At 38.8% G+C, this 20,164-nt stretch overlaps 1 protein-coding gene and 1 non-coding gene across 2 annotated transcripts; one reads left to right on the top strand and one right to left on the bottom strand.

The window, feature by feature from the left end:
• Positions 1–307: 307 nt before the first annotated feature.
• On the bottom strand, positions 308–415 carry LOC130971193 (small nucleolar RNA R71). Its single transcript, XR_009082426.1, has one exon. It is a non-coding gene; the product is annotated as a small nucleolar RNA R71 (small nucleolar RNA).
• Positions 416–16,547: 16,132 nt separating this feature from the next.
• LOC130965755 (seed biotin-containing protein SBP65-like) lies at positions 16,548–18,451 on the top strand. Its single transcript, XM_057890516.1, has 2 exons — positions 16,548–17,570; positions 17,899–18,451. Exons 1-2 carry the CDS (start codon positions 16,548–16,550, stop codon positions 18,400–18,402), a joined length of 1,527 nt encoding a protein of 508 aa, XP_057746499.1. The 3' UTR covers positions 18,403–18,451.
• Positions 18,452–20,164: the final 1,713 nt, after the last annotated feature.

Here is a 20,164-nt window from a genome sequence, read left to right as displayed (position 1 = left end):
CCCTGCCATTGGAGCAAACAACTTTGAGCTTAAGCCTCAATTAGTTTCTCTAATGCAACAGAATTGCAAATTCCATGGACTTCCAATGGAAGATCCTCATCAGTTTTTAGCTGAGTTCTTGCAAATCTGTGACACAGTCAAGACTAATGGGGTTGACCCTGAGGTCTACAGACTGATGCTATTCCCTTTTGCTGTAAGAGACAGAGCTAGAATATGGTTGGACTCACAACCTAAAGATAGCCTGGACTCTTGGGAAAAGCTAGTCAATGCCTTCCTGGCAAAATTCTTTCCACCTCAGAAATGGAGTAAGCTTAGAGTGGAAGTCCAAACCTTCAGACAGAAGGATGGAGAATCCCTCTATGAAGCTTGGGAAAGATACAAACAATTAATCAGAAAGTGTCCTTCTGACATGCTTTCTAAATGGAGCATCATAGGTATTTTCTATGATGGTCTCTCTGAACTATCCAAGATGTCTCTGGATAGCTCTGCTGGAGGATCTCTTCATCTGAAGAAGACGCCTACAGAAGCTCAAGAGCTGATTGAAATGGTTGCAAATAACCAATTCATGTACACTTCTGAAAGAAATCCTGTGAACAATGGGACTAGTCAGAAGAAAGGAGTTCTTGAGATTGATACTCTGAATGTCATATTGGCTCAGAATAAGATATTGACTCAACAAGTCAATTTGATTTCTTAAAGTCTGTCTGGAATGCAAAAAGCACCTGGCAGTACTAAGGATGCTTCATCTGAGGAAGAAGCTTATGATCCTGAGAACCCTTCAATGGAAGAGGTGAATTACCTAGGAGAACCCTATGGAAACACCTACAATTCTTCATGGAGAAACCACCCAAATTTCTCATGAAAGAATCAAGAAAGACCTCAACAAGGTTTCAATAACAATAATGGTGGAAGAAACAGGTTTAGCAATGGCAAGCCTTTCCCATCATCTTCTCAGCAACAGACAGAGAGTTCTAAGCAGAATACCTCTGACTTAGCAACAATGGTCTCTGATCTAATCAAAACCACTCAAAGTTTCATAACTGAAACAAGGTCCTCCATTAGGAATTTGGAGGCACAAGTGGGACAGCTGAGCAAGAAAGTTACTGAACTCCCTCCTAGTACTCTCCCAAGTAATACAGAAGAAAATCCAAAAGGAGAGTGCAAAGCCATAACCATGGCCGAATATGGAGAGGAAAGAGAGGAGGTGGACGCCACTGAGGAAGACCTCAATGGGCGTGCACCAACCTCCTCTGAGTTCCCCAATGAGGAACCATGGGAATCTGAGGCTCAAAATGAGACCATAGAGATCCCATTGGAATTACTTCTGCCATTCATGAGCTCTGATGAGTATTCTTCCTCTGAAGAGGATGAGTATGTCACTGAAGAGCAAGTTGCTAAATACCTTGGAGCAATCATGAAGCTAAATGACAAGTTATTTGGAAATGAGACTTGGGAAGATGAACCTCCTTTGCTCACCAAAGAACTGGATGACTTGTCTAGGCAGAAATTACCTCAAAAGAGACAAGATCCTGGGAAGTTTTCAATACCTTGTACCATAGGCACCATGACCTTCAAGAAGGCCCTGTGTGACTTAGGGTCAAGTGTAAACCTCATGCCTCTCTTTGTAATGGAGAAGCTAGGGATCTTTGAGGTGCAAGCTGCAAAAATCTCACTGGAGATGGCAGACAACTCAAGAAAACAAGCTCATGGACTTGTAGAGGATGTTCTGGTAAAAGTTGAAGACCATTACATCCCTACTGATTTCATAGTCCTAGAGACTGGGAAGTGCATGGATGAATCCATCATCCTTGGCAGACCCTTCCTAGCCACAGCAAAGGCTGTGATTAATGTTGATGGAGGAGAGTTAATCATTCAAGTGAATGAAGAATCCCTTGTGTTTAAGGCCCAAGGAAATCCCTCTATCACCTTGGAGAAGAAGCATGAAGAGCTTCTTTCAAAGCAGAGACAAACAGAGCCCCCACAGTCAAACTCTAAGTTTGGTGTTGGGAGGCCACAACCAAACTCTAAGTTTGGTGTTGAACCCCCATATTCAAACTCTAAGTTTGGTGTTGGGAGGTTCCAACATGGCTCTGAGTATCTGTGAGGCTCCATGAGAGTCCTCTGTCAAGCTAATGACATTAAAGAAGCGCTTGTTGGGAGGCAACCCAATGCTTTATAATTAACTATTTCCTTTTGTTATTTTATCTTTTTTGTAGGTTGATGATCATGAGAAGTTACAAAATCAATGAAAAAAGCAAAAACAAAATGAAAAACAGGAAGAAAAACAGCACACCCTGGAGGAAGATGTTGCTGGCGTTCAAACGCCAGTAAGCCTAGCAGTTGGGCGTTTAACGCCCAGTCTGGCACCATTCTGGGCGTTTAACGCCAGAAAGGGGCACCAGACTGGCGTTAAACGCCAGAAAAGGGCAAGAACCTGGCGTTAAACGCCAGGAATGGGCATCAGCCCGGCGTTTAACGCCAGAAATGGCTCAAAACGTGGATTTTGATGCCATTTGGTGCAGGGATGACTTTTCCTTGACACCACAGGATCTGTGGACCCCACAGGACCCCCACCTACCCCACCACCACTCTCTCTCTTCTTCCCCGTTCACCAATCACCTCAATACCTCTTCCCCAAAAACCCCTCACCTATCATATCCCATCTTTCTCTTCACCACTCACATCCATCCTTCACAAAACCCCACCAACCTCACCCTTCAAATTCAAACCACTTTCCCTCCCAAACCCACCCATAATGGCCGAACTCCATCTCCCCTCTCTCCTATAAATACCCTTCTTCATTCCTTCATTTTCACACAACCTAAACACCAATTCTCCCCTTCTTTGGCCGAATACAAAGCCATCCCTTTCTCCCTCATTTCTTCTTCTTCTACTCTCTTCTTTCTTCTTTTGCTCGAGGATGAGCAAACCTTTTAAGTTTGGTGTGGTAAAAGCATTGCTTTTTTTGTTTTTCCATAACCATTTATGGCATCCAAGGCCGGAGAAAACTCTAAAAAGAGGAAAGGGAAGGCAAAAGCTTCCACCTCCGAGTCATGGGAGATGGATAGATTCATCTCAAGGGTGCATCAAGACCACTTCTATGAAGTTGTGGCCTTGAAGAAGGTGATCCCCGAGGTCCCCTTTTCACTCAAAAAGGGTGAATATCCGGAGATCTGACATGAGATCCGAAGAAGAGGTTGGGAAGTACTTACCAACCCCATTCAACAAGTCGGAATCTTGATGGTTCAAGAGTTCTATGCCAATGCATGGATCACAAAGAACCATGATCAAAGTATGAACCCGGATCCAAAGAATTATCTTACTATGGTTCAGGGGAAATACTTGGATTTCAGTCCGGAAAGTGTGAGGGTAGCGTTCAACTTGCCTATGATGCAAGGAGATGAACATCCTTACACAAGAAGGGTCAACTTTGATCAAAGGTTGGACCAAGTCCTCACAGTCATATGTGAAGAGGGCGCACAATGGAAGAGAGACTCAAGAGGCAAGCCGGTTCAATTGAGAAGGCATGACCTCAAACCCGTGGCTAGAGGATGGTTGGAGTTCATCCAACGCTCAATCATTCCCACTAGCAACCGGTCCGAAGTTACTCTAGACCGGGCCATCATGATTCATAGCATTATGATTGGAGAAGAAGTGGAAGTTCATGAGGTTATAGCCCAAGAACTCTATAAAGTGGCGGACAAGTCTTCCACCTTGGCAAGGCTAGCCTTTCCTCATCTCATTTGTCACCTCTGTTATTTAGTTGGAGTTGACATAGAAGGAGACACCCCCATTGATGAGGATAAGCCCATCACTAAGAAAAGGATGGAGCACACAAGAGACCCCTCTCATCATGAGATCCCTGAGATGCCTCAAGGGATGCACTTTCCTCCACAAAACTATTGGGAGCAACTGAACACCTCCCTAGGAGAATTGAGTTCCAACATGGGACAACTAAGGGTGGAGCATCAAGAACACTCCATCACCCTCCATGAAATTAGAGAAGACCAAAGAATCATGAGGGAGGAGCAACAAAGACAAGGAAGAGACATTGAGGAGCTCAAGCACTCCATAGGATCTTCAAGAGAAAGAAAGAGCCGCCATCACTAAGGTGGACCCGTTCTTTGATTTCCTTGTTCTTTATTCTTCTGTTTTTCGAATTTTATGCTTATGTTTATCCATGTTTGTGTCTTGTGATCATTAGTGTCTTAGTGTCTATGCCTTAAAGTTATGAATGTCCTATGAATCCATCACCTTTCTTGAATAAAAACGTGCTTAATTGAGAAAAAAGGAAAGAATTGCATGAATTTTGAATTTTATAATAGTTTAATTATTTTGATGTGGTGGCAAGACTCTTGTTCTCTGAATGTATGCTTAAACAGTGCATATGTATCTTGAATTTGTGGTTCATGAAGGTTGGCTCTTGAAAGAATGATGAAAAAGGAGACATGTTACTGAGGATCTGAAAAATCATTAAAAATGATTCTTGAAGCAAGAAAAAGCAGTGAATACAAAAAAAGAAAAAAAAAAGAGGCAAAAAAAAAAGAAAAAAAAAGAAAGAAAAAGAAAGAATAAAGTTGTGATCCAAGGCAAAAAGAGTGTGCTTAAGAACCCTGGACACCTCTAATTGGGGACTTTAGCAAAGCTGAGTCACAATCTGAAAAGGTTCACCCAATTATGTGTCTGTGGCATGTATGTATCCGGTGGTAATACTGGAAGACAGAGTGCTTTGGGCCACGGCCAAGACTCAATAAGTAGCTGTGTTCAAGAATCATCATACTTAACTAGGAGAATCAATAACACTATCTGGATTCTGAGTTCCTAAAGAAGCCAACCATTCTAAATTTCAAAGGATAGAGTGAGATGCCAAAACTGTTCAGAGGCAAAAAGCTAAAAGCCCCGCTCATCTAATTAATACTGATCTTCATAGATGTTTTTGGAATTCATTGCATATTCTCTTCTTTTTATCCTATTTGATTTTCAGTTGCTTGAGGACAAGCAACAATTTAAGTTTGGTGTTGTTATGAGCGAATAATTTATACACTTTTTGGCATTGTTTTTAGTATGTTTTTGGTATGATCTAGTTAGTTTTTAGTATATTTTTATTAGTTTTTAGTTAAAATTCACTTTTCTGGACTTTACTATGAGTTTGTGTGTTTTTCTGTGATTTCAGGTATTTTCTGGCTGAAATTGAAGGTTCTGAGCAAAAATCTGATTCAGAGACTGAAAAGGACTGCAGATGCTGTTGGATTCTGACCTCCCTGCACTCGAAGTGGATTTTCTGGAGCTACAGAAGCCCAATTGGCGCGCTCTCAACGGCGTTGGAAAGTAGACATCCTGGGCTTTCCAGCAATATATGATAGTCCATACTCTGCCCAGGATTTGATGGCCCAAACCGGCGTTCAAAGTCACCTCAAGAAATCCCAGCGTTAAACGCTGGAACTGGCACCCAAATGGGAGTTAAACGCCCAAACTGGCATAAAAACTGGCGTTTAACTCCAAGAAGAGTCTCTACACGAAATTGCTTCATTGCTCAGCCCAAGCACACACCAAGTGGGCCCGGAAGTGGATTTTTATGTCATTTACTCATTTCTGTAAACCTTAGGCTACTAGTTATCTATAAGTAGGACCTTTTATTATTGTATTAGAGGACTTTGGTAGCTATCTTCGTTTTATGCTATCTTAGATCATTGGGAGGCTGGCCATTCGGCCATGCCTAGACCTTATGCTTATGTATTTTCAACGGTGGAGTTTCTACACACCATAGATTAAGGTGTGGAGCTCTGCTGTACCTCGAGTATTAATGCAATTACTATTGTTCTTCCATTCAATTCCGCTTGTTCTTGTTCTAAGATATCACTTGTTCTTCAACTTGATGAATGTGATGATCCGTGACACTCATCATCATTCTCACTTATGAACAAGGTGACTGACAACCACTCTTGTTCTACAAGCAACCAAGGCTCTAGTGAATATCTCTTGGATTCCTGATAGCACGATGCATGGTTGATCGCCTGACAACCGAGTGCTCGCCTGACAAACGAGCCAACCATTCCGTGAGATCAGAGTCTTCGTGGTATAGGCGAGAACTGATGGCAGCATTCAAGAGAATCCGGAAGGTCTAACCTTGTCTGTGGTATTCTGAGTAGGATTCAATGACTGAATGACTGTGACGTGCTTCAAACTCCTAGCAGGCGGGGCGTTAGTGACAGACGCAAAAGTATCGATGGATATTATTCCGGCCTGACCGAGAACCGACAGCTGAATTCCGCTATGCTGTGACAGAGCATATGCAATCGCTTTCACTGAGAGGATGGGAGGTAGCCATTGACAACGGTGAAACCCTACACGAGCTTGCCATGGAAAGGAGTAAGAAGGATTGGATGAAGACAGTAGGAAAGCAGAGAGACGGAAGGGAAGGCATCTTCATGCGCTTATCTGAAGTTCCTACCAATGAATTACATAAGTATCTCTATCTTTATCTTTTATGTTATTTTCGTTCATCACCATATCCATTTGAGTCTGCCTGACTAAGATTTACAAGATAACCATAGCTTGCTTCATACTAACAATCTCCGTGGGATCGACCCTTACTCACGTAAGGTATTACTTGGACGACCCAGTGCACTTGCTGGTTAGTTGTGCGAAGTTGTGTAATGCCATGGAATTGAACTACCAAGTTTTTGGAGTTCATGACCGGGGATTATGAGAGTTGTGAAAAGTATTGTTCACAATTTCGCGCACCAATGATTTTTTTAGATCCTCAATAACATTTCTCCTTTTTCATCATTCTTTCAAGAGCCAACAAATTTAACATTCTTTAAACAACAAATTCAAAATACATATGCACTGTTCAAGCATTCATTCAGAAAATAAAAAGTATTGTCACCACATCAAACTAATTCAACTAGTTTCAGAGATAAATTCGAAATCCTGTACTTCTTGTTCTTTTGTAATAAAAACATTTTTCATTTAAGAAAGGTGATGGATTCATAGGACATTCATAGCTTTAAGGCATAGACACTAAGATACTAATAATCATGTAATAAGACACAAACATAGATAAACATAAGCATAAAAATTGGAAAAATAGAAAATAAAGAACAAGGAGATTAAAGAACGGGTCCACCTTAGTGATGGCGGCTTGTTCTTCCTCTTGAAGATCTCATGGAGTGCTTGAGCTCCTCAATGTTTCTTCCTTGCCTTTGTTGCTCCTCTCTCATGATTCTATGATCTTCTTTAATTTCATGGAGGAGGATGGAATGTTCTTGGTGCTCCACCCTTAGTTGTCCCATGTTGGAACTCAATTCTCCTAGGGAGGTGTTGATTTGCTCCCAATAGTTTTGTGGAGGAAAGTGCATCCCTTGAGATGAATCTCTCCATCTCCCATGGCTCGGAGGTGGAAGCTTTTGCCTTCCCTTTCCTCTTTCTAGAGGTTTCTCCGGCCTTAGGTGCCATAAATGGTTATGGAGAAACAAAAAGCAACGCTTTTACCACACCAAACTTAGAAGGTTTGCTCGTCCTAGAGCAAAAGAAGAAAGAAGAGAGAGAGTGGTGGGGTAGGTGGGGATCCTGTGGGGTCCACAGATCCTGATGTGTCAAGGATAATTCATCCCTGCACCAAGTGGCGAGCAAAAATGCTCCTTCTGCCAATCCTGGCGTTAAACGCCGGGCTGGTGCCCATTTCTGGCGTTTAACGCCAGCTTGGTGCCCATTCCTGGCGTTTAACGCCAGTCTGGTGCCCCTTTCTGGCGTTAAACGCCCAGAATGGTGCCAGACTAGGCGTTAAACGCCCATTTGCTGCCCTTACTGGCGTTTAAACGCCAGCAAGTTTTCTTCCAGGGTGTGCTATTTTTCTTTCTATTTTTCATTCTGTTTCTGCTTTTTCAATTGATTTTGTGACTTTCCATGATCATCAACCTATAGAAAACATAAAATAACAAAGGAAAATAATAAATATAACATTGGGTTGCCTCCCAACAAGCGCTTCTTTAATGTCAGAGCAATGTTGGAACCTCCCAACACCAAACTTAGAGTTTGAATGTGGTGGTTCAACGCCAAACTTAGAAGTTGGTTGTGGCCTCCCAACACCAAACTTAAAGTTTGACTGTGGGGGCTCTGTTTGACTCTGTTTTGAGAGAAGCTCTTCATGCTTCCTCTTCATGGTTACAGAAGGAGAACCTTGAGTCTTATAGTTTGCACTATCTGCAAGCCACGGAGCTTCCTGAATAGCAAACAATTGCTCATCCGGAAAGGTTTCAGAGATCTCAGTAGGAGGGAGGGATGCTCCTGCTACTGGTTCTATCCTGGACAGGTGATCAGCTACTTGATTCTCTGTCCCTTTTCTGTCTCTTATTTCTATATCAAACTCTTGCAGAAGCAACACCCATCTTATGATCCTGGGTTTTGAATCCTGCATTGTGAGTAGATATTTAAGAGCAGCATGGTCAGTGTACACAATCACTTTTGATCCTACTAAATAAGATCTGAACTTGTCAATGGCATAAACCACTGCAAGTAACTCCTTTTCTGTGGTTGTGTAGTTCTTCAGTGCATCATTTAGAATACGGCTGCCGTAATAAATGACGTGCAGAAGCTTACCATGCCTTTGTCCCAATACTGCACCAATGGCATGGTCACTGGCATCACACATTAGTTCAAATGGTAATGTCCAGTTTGGTGCAGAGATGACTGGTGCTGTAACCAGCTTAGCTTTCAGAGTCTCAAACGCCTGCAGACACTCATTATCAAAGATAAATGGAGTGTCAGCAGCTAGCAGATTATTCAGAGGTTTGGCAATTTTTGAAAACTTAAAGGAAAACACAAAGAAGACACCAAACTTAAAGTATAAAACTAAACTCAAATAAAAGACTCTAAACCAACAAAAATAAAACAGACCTAATCTAAGCAACAAGATAAACCGTCAGTTGTCCAAACTCGAAACAATCCCCGGCAACGGTGCCAAAAACTTGGTGCACGAAATTGCAATCACACTTTTGCAATCCCGCACAACTAACCAGCAAGTGCACTGGGTCGTCCAAGTAACACCTTACGTGAGTAAGGGGTCGATCCCACGGAGATTGTCGGCTTGAAGCAAGCTATGGTTATCTTGTAACTCTTAGTCAGGATATCAATAATTATCAGGGTTGATTGTAAAAAGCAAAAGAACATGAAATAAGTACTTGTTTTGTAGTAATGGAGAACAGGCTGAGGTTTTGGAGATGCTCTATCTTCTGAATCTCTGCTTTCCTACTGTCTTTTTCTTCAAGCACGCAAGGCTCCTTCCATGGCAAGCTGTTGAGAGCGCGCCAATTGGGCTTCTGTAACTCCAGAAAATCCACTTCGAGTATAGGGAGGTCAGAATCCAACAGCATCTGCAGTCCTTTTTAGCCTCTGAATCAGATTTTTGCTCAGGACCCTCAATTTCAGCCAGAAAATACCTGAAATCACAGAAAAATACACAAACTCATAGTAAAGTCCAGAAAAGTGAATTTTAACTAAAAACTAATAAAAATATAATAAAAACTAACTAAAATATACTAAAAGCATACTAAAAATAATGCCAAAAAACATATAAATTATCCACTCATCAGAGTCCTTTTTCAGCATCTGAATCAGATTTTTGCTCAGGTCCCTCAATTTCAGCTAGAAAATACCTGAAATCACAGAAAAACCCACAAACTCATAGTAAAGTCCAGAAATGTGATTTTTGCATAAAAACTAATAAAAATATACTAAAAAGTAACTAAAGCATACTAAAAACTACATGAAAATACTACCAAAAAGCGTATAAAATATCCGCTCATTAATAATCAATCGCACAGTGAAGAAAGCACTAATGAATCTAATGATGAATCTGATGAATCCAGTGAAGAAACCGCTGAATGGTCCGAAGAAGACTATGAAGCAGACCTTTTAGCAATAGCTATGGTCAACCCTGTAGAAAAAGAAGAGGAAAAAATAACCTCTGAACGAGATGAACCAGCAGCATCAACTAAGCATACTCAGACAGGGTTCTCTGAAGTAAAGACTTCTAACAAATGGTTCACCTTTGATAATATCCCATCATCATGATACAGAGAAAGGTTAAATGAATTTGGTGCTTGGATTGAAACTACCATGGCCAATCCAAATCTTTCAAGAAGACAAGTCCTTGCAGATTTCATAAATCGGATGACTGGCAATCTCCGAGAATGGGTTAACAATCTTTCTGAATATGAAAGACTCCAACTCATTAATAGTACTTTTTCTCAGTTTTTGGGGATACTACATCAAGAATTCTTAGAAGACATTACGATTATCCAGAAAAGAAATTCCCGAGAATATTTTGAAACGAAGTGTTGTTCACTGAACAGAAAGGACTTGGAGAAACATTACAAGAGGACGGCTACCAAATATTATCCTCTTGGAGGAAACAATAATCTGCCACTTAAACAAGTCTTCATGGCATCTTTGCCAGATAAACTTCAGCCAGAATTACAACGGATGATGATGACTCTTCGTAAAGAAGTAGCTACCACCACCATTGGAGAAATATATCAGCTGACTCTAGCTGCTCTGGATAAACTGTGTGAACAATAACAAATGTTTAAACGGCTCAATCAAAATTCAAGTAAACTCAAAGGGGCATGCAATAAATCTTACTTGAAGATCAAATGCAAAGAATCAGGCATGTGTGAATGCAAGCCAAAGAAGAAAACACACTGGCAACCATAATCTAGAACATTCCAACAGAAGGCATTCAAAAGGAGAATAAGGAAGCAAAGATACCGTTATTTCAAAAGAAGAAAACCCCATACTAAATCAAACAAATGCTTCATGTCCTAATAAGACAAAGAAGGAGATAAAAATACTTCAGTCTTTAATGAATGCAGCTTTCATCGAGGATGAAGAAGATCTTGAATCAGTACTTAAAGAATAAAAAAGCAAAGATGGTGAGACCAATATGTTTTCCAAGACTCCGATTTAGGAGGAAGCAGTTCAGAAGAAGACCTCCCACCAAAAAAGTCAATCTTTACCATATCCTCCATCGCTTCTATCACCACAAGAATTCCTAAAGGATCAAACACCCCGAAAGAAGAACTTGGATATCTAGGATCCTTGGGAATAAAACAGATTGATGGCACTCTCCGACCTCATTTTGATCTAAAGATCAAGACGTCCATCTATGACAAACCAATAAGAGCTGTTGCACTAATGGATACTGGTTCTTGTGCCATTGTCCTAAAATCACATGTCTTACCAAAAGAAATGTGGGCACCTTTTTCTAAGAGATTCGTGGCAGCCAACAGTAGAGTCTTCACCATCAATCTCATTTTCAAAAAACCAATTGGATTAAAAATATTTGCAAGCCAGACCACCTGGCTCAGAGTACGGGAAAGTTATCTCCCAGACAAAGATGTCCTGTTTGGATTTGATGTCTTTTTCCAAACTCATGGACTACACATTAAATCCACTGGCCTAAGTTACAAAGGGAAGTTCTTACCTTTTACAGGAATACAAAGCATCCTTGAAATTCAAGAAGCTCAAGAAGAATACAAGGAGATCCAGCAACAACTCCTTAATGTCTGCTGCGATAGTCATGATCAATTCAACCATCCTGAACCTTTGTGGAAAAATCCATATTTCTATGTTTGTCGTCTCTTTAAAAGGAATGAAGACATCAACCCAACAAAGGCCATACATTTGGGAATAAATCCTAAAGATCTCAGGTTAGCAAAAGCTGAATGCGTAGCCCTTCTTGTTCAAGGACTCATTGAACCAACCAATTCTAACTGGGCATGTCAAGCCTTTTATGTTGAAAAAAGGGCTAAACAAAGTAGAAGAAAAAAGAGGCTTGTTATTGATTATAAGCCACTTAATATCTATTTACAAGATGATAAATTTTCTCTACCAAGAATCTCAGTTATTACACAAAGGCTGAGTGGCGTAAAAATATTCAGCAGGTTTGACTTAAAGGCTGGCTTTCGGCAAATCGGGTTCCATCCTGAAGATAGATACAAAATAGTATTTTGCATCCCTGAAGTCCAATATCAATGGACATTAATGCCGTTTGGACTCAAAGTAGCCCCATCTCTCTTCCAAAAGGTAATGACCAAAATCTTTGAGCCCATATTACACTCCATGCTCATTTACATTGATGATATCTTACTGTTCTCAAAGAACAGTGAAGCGCATAAGGAGCTCCTAGCCCAATTCACTCAAATCATAAAAAATCAGGGAATCATGCTATCATAAAAAAGCTCTCTTGCAAAAACAAAAATTGAGTTTCTTGGGATGGTCTTCGAAGAGGATTCTTTCAACCAGGAGATCATATTGCCAAAGAATTAATCCACTTCCCTGATGAAAGCATGACAGTCAAACAAGTCCAACGATTCTTGGGAATTGTAAACTACATCAGAGACTTTATTTCAGATGTGACCATATACACCAGCCAGCTGTCAAAACTCTTGAAAAAGAAACCCCACCATGGAAACTTGAACAAACTACAACTGTCAAAACCTTAAAGAAGATAACACAAGATCCCCTCCTCTAAAGATTCCCAACACATGAAAAAGAATATTGCAGACAAATGCTAGTGATGAATTCTGGGGAGCTGTGTTACTTGAGAAAACTAATGGGACAAGATACTACTGTACGCATGCTAGTGGACAATTCAAAGAATTAGAAAAACACTACCATGCCACTTACAAAGAAATCCTTGCTGTCAAACGCGGAAAAGAAAAATTCAATTTTCAACTCAGTTCTTATCATTTCACTGTGGAGATGGATAACACCTCTTTCTCATCAATGTTGAAAATTAATTAAAAGATTCTACGAGACTCTCACCTCTTACGATGAAAGGACTGGTTTTCTCATTATAAATTTAAAGTAAAACACATAAAGGGTCACCAAAACACACTTGCTGATTTTCTGTCTAGGCCTACCAAGGAACCAATCCCAAAATCAGTATATTACATTCCCATTATAAGTACATATAATCCTTCATACACCATTCCATTTTCTGATTTCCCGCTCCACAGAAGCCCATACAGAAGAAGGATCAGTCATTTTCCTCTCAAAGCAAAATCTCAGACAGAGTTTCAAATAGATTGCCTAGCCAGACAAACCTTGTTCTACTGGCTACACTGATAAACCACTATTTTATAATTTATATTATGCTCAATTGAGTGGTTTCTATCAAGTCTTTGTTCACTTATTCATATAAATTGCATGGTTTTACAATTCCTTCCTTATTCCTTAATATATGTGAAAATATGTTTCCTAGACCATAAAATTAGTAATTATAATTATCCTTTATTATCATTCGATGCCGTGATCCGTGTGTTGAGTATGTTCAGGCTTTATAGGGCAGGAATGGCTTAGAAAACAGAAAAAAAACATGCAAAAGTGGAAGGAACGCGCGAAAATGAAGTTTTGACAGAAATGACAGCGACGCGCACGCATGGACAACGCGGACGCGTGACTCGCGCAGAACCCAAGCGACGCGCACGCGTGGACGATGCGGACGCATGCCTAGCGCAAAGCATAAGCGACGCGTACGCGTGACAAGGAAAACTTCCAAATGACGCGAACGCGTGACCCACGCGCATGCGTGATAGATGCCACGTGCAGAAAATGGCAGAAAACGTCCCCAATGATTTCTAGACTTCTTTTCGGCCCAAATCCAAGCCCAGAAAACACAGATTAGAGGCTATAAAGTAGAAGAATGCATCCATTGAAGGGACAACAGAGACACAACTTTACGTTCACAATTTTAGGTTTTAGATGTAGCTTTTAGAGGGGGAGGCTCCCTTCTCTCTCTTAGGATTTCTTTTAGGATTAGGATTTCTTCTTCACAATTCCAGGTTCAATGTTCCTTTAATTTATGTTATCTTCTAGTTTTATTTATTCTATTACTTTAATTTATGAATTCTCATGTTAAGATTTGATTTTATATTTAATATAATTTGAGGTATTTCAGATTTATGATTACTTTCTCTTATTTATGATATAAATAATTTGAATTTTTCTTCCTTTGCTTTGGTTGAGTAATTGGTGACACTTAAATTATCAAACTCAGCTGTTGATTGATATTTGAAGTTTGCTGATTAATTTGGATCCTTCTAAAACTAGTCTTTCCTTAGGAGTTGACTAGGACTTGAGGAATCAAATTGATTAGTCCACTTGACTTTCCTTTATTTAGTAAAGGTTAACTAAGTGGGAGCAATATCCAATTCTCATCACACTTGATAAGGATAACTAGGATGGGATTTCCAGTTCTTATACCTTACAATGGTTTTCATAATAATTAATTTACTTTATTGTTAATTTATTTCCTTGTTTCCTATTTCAAAAACCAAAAAATATACATTTTTTCATAACCAATAATAAATCATACTTCCCTGAAATTTCTTGAGAGACAACGCGAGGTTTAAATACGTCGGTTATAAATTTTATTGGGTTTTATTACTTGTGACAACCAAACTTTTGTATGAAAGGGTTCTTTGTTGGTTTAGAAACTATACTTACAACGTGATTATTTTTGTGAAATTCTTTACCGGCAAAAATCCTCTCGTCATACACCAGCTCCTTATTATAACCCAAATCCATCCAAACCCAAGATACTTCAATATGGACACCCTTTTCTGTACTATACCAATAATCCAAGAGCCTATACCAGAAGAAATGATGTGGTATATCTAGACTCTATCTTTCATATATACATATGCCATTATAGTGCCGATCTTTCCTGTATACCATATCTTGTGTAACAGCACTTAGGCACAACCCCATTTAGTCCGGTTATTCTTTATGTATGCTCCACTCGATGCATGAAGAGAAATGTTATATAACATGCTTGACCGACACCAACTGTAGGATAAACCTTTTCATAAAAAATGAAAATTCTATTGTTTTGTCACTTTACAGAGGAGTTATTTTACTAGAGGAGACCCACACACCATGAATAGAATTGACATTGTTGGAAACTCTACAATATGGCCCACAGATGAAAAGACAATCTTAAATATCCTGGCCAAATATCTCTGTCAACTTTGACAACCTGAAATGTATGAGAAAAAGAGATGTAGTCAAAAGACTCCCATTCCAAACTTATGTTCCACCAATAACACTCCAAGAGTTCCAGTCCAGATTTATAACCTTAGGAATAATTAATCAATTTAGACAATACTCTTTTTATGCTCTAAGAGATCAGCCTAGCACATCCAGGTGTATCCCAACAACAAACAGAAATTCTGATAAAGATCTAAATTCTAAAGATCTAGGTGGAAGAGTATATGCCCTACCACCAAACCCAACCAGAATTGATGCAGGCATACCCAATGAGACTGAAGGTGCATACTCAGACCCATATGACCCGTATCTACAAGATATCCAAGATCCTAATGAAGGAAGCATTGAAGATCCATTTACCTATTTACAAAACCCAGACATGTATTTTAAAATAGTCAATCTGGCCTCTGATGATACGTCATCTTTCTCAGATGGTGACGGGACCCTTCCAGAAGACTATTTTAAGCCGTCCATTTACTAAAGACTATGTCCCCACTATGTATAATTATTGAGTGTATTCAAATAAAGCGACTACGGTCACTTGACTAGGTAAAATCAGAAAGAGATAAGACTTATCCTTATCTTCCACCTGGCATTATAGAATAGGTTTGTTTAAATTCTGTAAGATATTGTTATCATCTCGAGATCTCTATAAAAGGAGGAGTTCACCCCAGTTGTAATCAGATCTCAATAAATATTATAATATATTTACTTTTTTATCTTATAAAATGTTCTAAATTTTCTTTTTCTCTCTAAAAACTTAACTAGTGTTATTTTTTCTTTTCTCATTTAGTGTCATTAAATATGTTTTGAGTTTGTCTTTATTTACAGAAGATCTTGTTTATCAAAAAATGACATAGATAAGATTCACGAAAATTTTTCATAATAAAAAAAAGTTTCGATGTTATAATACTAAATTTTACTCGAATTCTTTAATTTCACTCGATAAAATAGTTGATAAGAATGAATGGGATAAACATTTAAAATACTATATGTCCTCTTGAAGGACTGGACGATGTGGATAATTTTTGTTTTAGCTTTTTGAAAGAAAAGAAAAATACTCAAGACAGGTGTCGTGTATGTAAGTATGCTAATAACTCGAGGATGCTCCAAGTTTCCACGTGTCAGATATGTAAAGCACCTCAAGAGTGCTGCTTGATCCATACTCCACAACTATGACCATCTCTACCCTCCAACGGGAATTGTGCAAAGTGCACAACCCTCACTTGTTGTTGTAACCGTCCACATGTCCTTCCGCATGCAAACTTGATCCATCCATCTCCACCTCTTTGACAATTTCGAACCGCCATTTCCCCTTCCCCTTTCTCTCCTTTTAAACCCCCCACTTCACATACACTTACACTTCATTCCCATGCATCTGTCTATCTATCCATCTATATGCCCATAATTTTCACCAAGTTCTTGAAACACAAAGCAACTTACACCACAAAGAAAGCAGTTTCTTGGTTCTTTAAAGGAGGAACAACAAAACAATGGCGTCTCAGCAGATATCTCGCAAAGAAAACACGGCACAGGAACAAGAAGGGGACTCTAATAAGATGAAAACACAAACACAAACACACCATGTTGTTACAACCGAGAAGTTGCAACAGGGTGCTGACAAAGTTAGAGATTCTTCTTCTTCCCAAGCTCAACAACAACATAAGAATTATTCAACTCAGGAGAATAAACAAAAAAGAGCAGAACAAGCATTAAGTGACATTAACAAAAAAGCACATCAACATAAACAAAAGGAACAGCAGAATTCCAGAGCTCGGGCTCAACAAGAAGCAGCAAAGGACATAAACAAAAAAGGAGAAGAAAAGAAATACAAAGAACAATCAAATCTTGGAGGCATTTCTAGGTCTCAACAAGAGAGTAGCCGCAAAACTCGGAGAGAAAAGAATGACGAACAACCAAGCTTGGAAGAGATTTCGAAGTACAGAAGTCAAGCTCAACAGAATTCAATGGATGCAATTTCCGCAGCTCAAGAGAGGTACCAGAAAGAAAAACAAGCAGCCGAAGGCACCGGAACCGGCACTAGTCAAATCCCTCAAGATAAAACCGCTATAGAGAAGGGAAAAGAAGGCTATGTCGCGGCGAAGGACACCGTCTCGAAAGTAGCGAAGGGAACGAAGGAATATACAGCACCTGTGGCTGAGAAGGCGAAGGAATACACCGTACAAGCAGCGGAGAAAGCGAAAGAGGCGACGGTGGAAGGCGGAAAGAGTGCCGCTGAAGTTGCGGTGGATTTGAAGGACAAGGCTACGGCGGCGGGGTGGAGTGCTGCGCATTACTCGACTGATAAGACTGTGGAGGGGACCAAAGTTGTATCCGGTGCTGTCCAGGGTGCGGCGGGGTATGCTGGGCAGAAGGCTTCTGAGCTGGCCGCGAAGTCGGTGGGGACCGTTAAAGGGTTGGCTGCTGCTGCTGGTGATAGTGCCAAGGAGTATACAGCAAGGAAGATGGATGAGAAAGAGACGGAACTGGAGGCCAAGAAAGCAGCTCAGAGACTGGTTTCTATCTTCCTCCAACCAATTTCTTTTTTAGTATTCTAAATAGAGGAATGCTAGAAATTAACCTTTTTTTTTCTTCTAACATCAGTTATTTTTTTAAATTCTTTTATTTATTTTAACTCGTAAATTATAAACTTAAATCCTAACTTTAACTCTTAAATTATAAGCTTGAATCCTAAAATTGGCTAATTTTAACTAACTAACTATATTTTCTGATTAGGTATATATACCTCACTAGTAAAACTGTGATTTATGGTTGATCTGAGTTTGGCATTTTGTTCACGAGTCTCTTATTATCAATTAGTGAAAACTTGGCAATTGCATTCAGGAGATTGATAAGAAGAAATCAACGGAAGTTGTTGAAAGAGGAGGAGGACAAGAACAGGAAGGTGGAGTGAGAAGAGGATCTGAAGAGAGAACGTTTCAGGGAGATCAAGGTGAACAACTTGGCGGGGTTGCTAAAACTCAAGGTCAAGTTACTCAAGCAATTCAAAAGGGAACAAAAGGAACTGTGGGCAATGTTAACAACCAAAGGGAACAGCAACCATATCAAAACGTTGGTGAAACATTGGGTGATGGTGGTGAAAGGGTGAAGCCATTGGATAATGTGAATGAAGGAGGAAGCCAGGTGCTGGGAGCAGTAGGTGAGACTGTGGCTGAGATTGGAGAAACCATGATTAAACCTGCAATGAAGGCGCAGAGTCAGGGTCATGGTGGTGGTGGTGGTGGGGTTCTGAATGCCGTAGGTGAAACCATAGCAGAAATAGCAGAGACAACCCAAGTGTATGTTGTTGGAGAGGGTGAAGCAGAGCAAAGGCAGAACATTGTGTGAAGCAGTTTTGATTGTGTGCTAGTTGAAAGTTTCATCTGTTTTTACGGTTATGGTGATGTAGATAAATAAGTAAGCAACAGTTTTTTATGATTCGGTTCTGAGAATAAATAGCATGTACGTTTTATGGGTTTGTAAATAAATGAATGAATGAATGAATAATTATATGAGAACTGCCGTTTTCATCCTTTGAATGTTTTGTTTGTCATCTCGTTTATCTTTTTTGTTGTTTACATATTGCAAATCCGGTATCATCCTTTGCCAGTGTTAACTCGATAACTGGTTATAATTTTTAGTCAGCCAAGGAATAATAACATCAAGAAGATTCTCCTAGTGAAAGGTAGTAGTTATGTATAAAAATAGTAGTTATGTATAAAAATACGGACCAAAATTCTACAAGATATTACAATATATAAGTTATTCGGGTGTTAGGAATTCCAACAACGCCACAGGGAAAATATGAAAAAGCTTTTGCAACAAATTAGCAGCGAGATCCTCTATATATATACTGCATCGATAGGCCTTCAAAATGAGAATGCTTTCTTAAAAGAAATAATTTCGATACATTGAGATCATTATTATGATGACATAGAAACGATAGAGTAATTCTCTACGTTTATATACAAGTGATTTGAGTTACGCATTTTTTTTTTTTTTCGTTTTCTTCTCTTCCTTGTGTTTCTTTTACACTCCGGATGTTACGTCATTATTTTCTTTTTTTTCTTAATTATTTTTCAATTTTGTAGAAGGACTCGAACATATATATATATGATGAATTTTCCGTTGGACTACAAATATACCAAGTTTAATTCACATACTACGACATGGATTTTCTTGCACGCTGGCTTTTGATATATACTATAATTCTGTGTCTATTTATGAAATTTAATTTTCAAGGGTAGTAGTATATACTACCTACAAATTTATGAGAAATATTTCTAAATATTAGTTCTATAAGACAACGTATATTTTTTCACCATTGAAAAAAATATAAAATAATAATTCATCCTTGAATATGATTTATAAAAACTATCTTCAATGGTAAAAAAATATGTACAAAACAAACAATTAGTAAAAAAAAAAAAAAGAAAATGTTCAATTAAATCCTCTTGATATTTTATATAAATGTACCCAGAATAATATAGTCAGAAACTTAATTAATACACATTGAAAATTTTTAGAAATCAAATTGAGAATTATCTTTTATAGTAAATATATAGGTTAAATACGATTTTGGTTTTTAAGATATATGTAAAAAAAAATTTTCGTTTTTAATATTTTTTTATATACAAAATCGTCCCTAAAATTTAAACCAAGTTTTAAAATCATATCTTTTATTTTGGATCAAATTACTCGTAACAAAAAAATTATAAAATAAAAAAAAAGAAAAATAAAAGAAGAAAAGTGTTTCTGCAAAGGATGAAGAGAAGAAGAAAAAAGAAGAAGGAAAGAAGAAGAAGAAGGTGTTCACGATCTACCTCTGTTTCTGCTTCCCGCCAAAATTTTAAAATCAAGTTAAACTTTATGGACGATTTTAAAATCAAGTTAAATGTTATGGACTATTTTGTATGCAAAAAAAGTTGAGAACGAAAAAAATTTTCGACCAATACCTTAAAGACCAAAATCGTACTTATCCCTAAGTATATCTTTAAACTCATACAACAAAGTAATCATGCATGAGTAGTGGCGCATAGTATATAGCCAAATTCTATAGAAACCAAATCTAGTTGCTCAGTGGAGATTTTCGGCGATTGTGCTGAGGATC

Source organism: Arachis stenosperma, chromosome 3, assembly GCF_014773155.1.
Source record: "Arachis stenosperma cultivar V10309 chromosome 3, arast.V10309.gnm1.PFL2, whole genome shotgun sequence".
In the NCBI taxonomy this organism is placed as follows: Eukaryota; Viridiplantae; Streptophyta; class Magnoliopsida; order Fabales; family Fabaceae; genus Arachis; species Arachis stenosperma.
The sequence above is the reverse complement of the archived record's forward strand: the minus strand, read 5'-3'. Positions and strand labels throughout refer to the sequence as shown.

What these genes read in the sequence shown, in the direction of transcription:
- LOC130965755 (XM_057890516.1), top strand. Translation starts at nt 16,548, where the DNA reads ATGGCGTCTCAGCAGATATCTCGCAAAGAAAACACGGCACAGGAACAA. An exon ending in AGAAAGCAGCTCAGAGACTG is followed by an intron (nt 17,571 to 17,898) that starts GTTTCTATCTTC and finishes AATTGCATTCAG; the next exon opens with GAGATTGATAAGAAGAAATC.